Source organism: Zeus faber, assembly GCF_960531495.2.
Source record: "Zeus faber genome assembly, chromosome: 20".
Lineage (NCBI taxonomy): Eukaryota > Metazoa > Chordata > Actinopteri > Zeiformes > Zeidae > Zeus > Zeus faber.
Window position 1 is genome coordinate 12,385,280 of NC_137207.1, and position 3,105 is coordinate 12,388,384.

The window sequence follows — 3,105 nt, forward strand, 5'->3', positions numbered from 1 at the left end:
GACCACATTTTGAGCGATTTCAACACGAGGCGAGCCAGTACATCTGACGTTGAAATATGTCCAACCCGGCTAAAACTATCTGGAAGACGTACTTCGGCGTAAGCTAGAAACACGGTTGAGGTGTCGTTTAAACCGCCATGTAACAAGGATCACGTGGTTTGAATCTCATCCAAATCGATCCGCATGCGGAGCAGATATGAGTGAAAACCCGAACAACTTGAATGAGATGAGATTTACAATAAGACGCTTTATGACATCATCATATTATTTACTATAAATGTTCAGATTCCGATTGAGAATGTCCAGTTGGACCGTGTCCATAGGGCGGCGGTCGCTCTGAAGTCTTTCTTACCTGGTAGATGTTAGTAGATCTGTCAGATTAATATTTTACCTGTGGTATAAATTAATGGGGAAAAAATTATAATAATAATACTTGAAATGTCGTCTGAGCGTCCCTCGAAAAGCACCGAAATGCGCGACTCGGCGATGTGTACACTGGAAAAATGGAAGCCGTGCAATGGCAATTACACACAGAAATATCACAACGTTTGTCGTATTTCATGGAAACTGAACTTACTGAAAATGTTATCCAACCAAAAAACTGAACTCAACTTTACAAAAGAAATACGTAAATTACACTGCTATCGTAAATCGGCGTAAATACAGTACGTCATAATTGAGGACACACAACAGCTACCATCACAGAAACTCCGGATGTACTTAGATGCAGCGAGGTAAGTTACAACAATGACAACATATAGTTTCAAATAAAAAATTAAATACTTTTTTTGGTAATGTCATGTCTAAACATTGTCCTATAACTACACTTAACAAACTGTAATACCTACCTAAAACGAATAAGCTGGACCTTGTGTATTGCTGCCTGCAGCTATATTTATTAATAACATAATTATCATTATTAGTACTAAAGCTAACCCCTTTTATTGCTGACATTTAAATGAGCCTCCGCTTATTTGCATTCCTGTAGTTTTTTTTTAGATCTGTCCTAATATGCTGCGATACGGAGCAATGAGCCTTTTTTTTTTTTTTTTTTTTTTTTCAGAACATTTTTCACATTATAGAACAGTAAGAAAAGAGAACCAAAAAAGAAAGACAAACAAATGGAACGAGTGTGAGGTCATGGGATAATGAGCAATGAGCCGTTGTGTCTTGTTTTATATACCTCTGTCGTCAAGCTCGTCCATGTTTGAATATGAAATGGAAAATGTGGAAGTTTCTGTTTCTTTTTTTTTTTTTTCGCTCAATAGCCTTGACGACAGCTTGAAACATGTGCTGGAGCGATCTCAACGCGGCGCATATTTAGGAATTCAGTCCTCGGGGGGTTGAGCACACTCCATATACTTCTCCATTGAGCTTTGTTATTACCAAATGTAAATTTGAATACAGCTGCGTTTCTTTATTTTTAGAGCTGCTGTTATTATTTGTAAGATTGTTTCACTGAGGGACAATGCCGTAGAGTAGGAATAAAGAGATGATCCTTTATTGTACTGAATGTCACACAGTCACATACACTATTTTTGGAAAGCTGTGAAACTGAACTTACCATGAAATGTGTCACACCACATTCGCATGCATTTGAAAAGTGTGACTTCATATGTTGGATTTCGGAGGATTTGGTTGAGAATCGACAAACCGCGTTGAAAAGTGAAGCCGGTGTAAGTGGAGTCAATGCGTGCGAATAAGCGTTTTCCATCGGTTTCTCTCTCGATCAAGTTTTCCGGAGAAAGTCAAAATATTCCATTCCCGGGGTCCATTTAAATCTGATAGGTTGGTGCCAAAACAACAAACGAACAAAAAACCCCACCTTTAAGCCCCGCGCAGGGCTTGGCAGCCGTTAAAAAGCCCCCGAATCCGAGGTGCATCGACTCACACCGAATCAATGATCTGACGGCCCAAACACACAGGGTTCCCGTCGTCCTGCGATCCCGTCCAGCCTTGTGAAACTTAAACCTATTTGCTATAAATGTAATTTATGGATCCTTCCTCGAGACCTTGTTTTTTTCTTTCTCTCTCCTCCTCATTCCTAACAAGCAATATGTTATTGATGTGGCTGCAGTGGAGGCCGTTTCATTTAGTCACTTCTCCGGTGTTGAGGCGCGGGGAACAAACAGAAACAGATGGACGAACACAGATGGGGGAGAACCCAGATGGGGGAGAACCCAGATGGGGGAGAACCCAGATGGGGGAGAACCCAGATGGGGGAGAAGCAGATGGGGGAGAACCAGATGGGGGAGAACCAGATGGGGGAGAACACAGTTCTATTAACAACAGACAATATTAAAAAAAAACCACTTCCGTGCCATTCCGCAAAGAACGCCCCGGGTTTTACAATCCACCGTCGTCCACAACACACGTTAATAGGAATCGTGCGGTCGTCAAACTCCTTTTAGGTCGCGGGTCAGATTAGCCCAAAAAAATGCAACTTCCTACATTTGGCTAAACCCTGATTGGAGGTCTGTATGTGCCTGGTCGCCCGTGCCGTCGCAGCAGCAGCAGCAGCAGCGCACTTTGATGCTTTTCCGGCGCTGATAAAAAGTTCAATCAAAAGCGTGAAATAAGTGTTTTTCAACGACGTAACTGAAAATCAGAATCTGTTTATTCGACCAAGTACATTTACATAATACAAGGGATTTGTCACCGTCAGGGGTCGGTGCGTTGCCGTACGCCGACAGACTATTTGCATAACAGTCGCAAAAAGGAAAAAAGGAAAAACAAATTATGCTAAATTTGTTCTATGCACAGAATAAATCTAAAGGCTACAGCAGGGCTGAGTGCCAGCACGGCTGCTCGTGTCGCTAGAGGTTCACTTTAACGACTCGTTTCATTTCATGAACAAAATTGTCTCTTATATTTCAGATATTCCTCGAGGCTGCAAACGATCCAAGTGTGTGTACAGTAAAGACCTGCTTATTCCCACGCACGTCCGTAACAACCGAATGTGGATATCTTCATGTTTTTGTGTTTTTTACTTTTTTTTTTTTTTTTTACACGTTATCCCCAAATCATCTCGGGGGCCGAATCCGGAACGCGGACCGTGTGTTTGATTAGCTTGTAATCGTAAGTCAAAACGGACGGCGACAAAAA

At 41.7% G+C, this 3,105-nt stretch overlaps 1 protein-coding gene across 1 annotated transcript in view; it reads left to right on the forward strand.

Annotated features, from left to right (window-relative positions):
* Positions 1-2,168: 2,168 nt before the first annotated feature.
* Positions 2,169-3,105, forward strand: part of arid5b (AT-rich interaction domain 5B) — a gene marked incomplete at its 5' end in the record, with an annotated part of 94,108 nt that continues 93,171 nt past the window's right edge. Inside the window, one exon of the mRNA XM_080021211.1 lies at positions 2,169-2,276. Coding sequence (XP_079877337.1) covers positions 2,169-2,276 — 108 coding nt within the window. The remainder of the gene's footprint in view (positions 2,277-3,105) is intronic.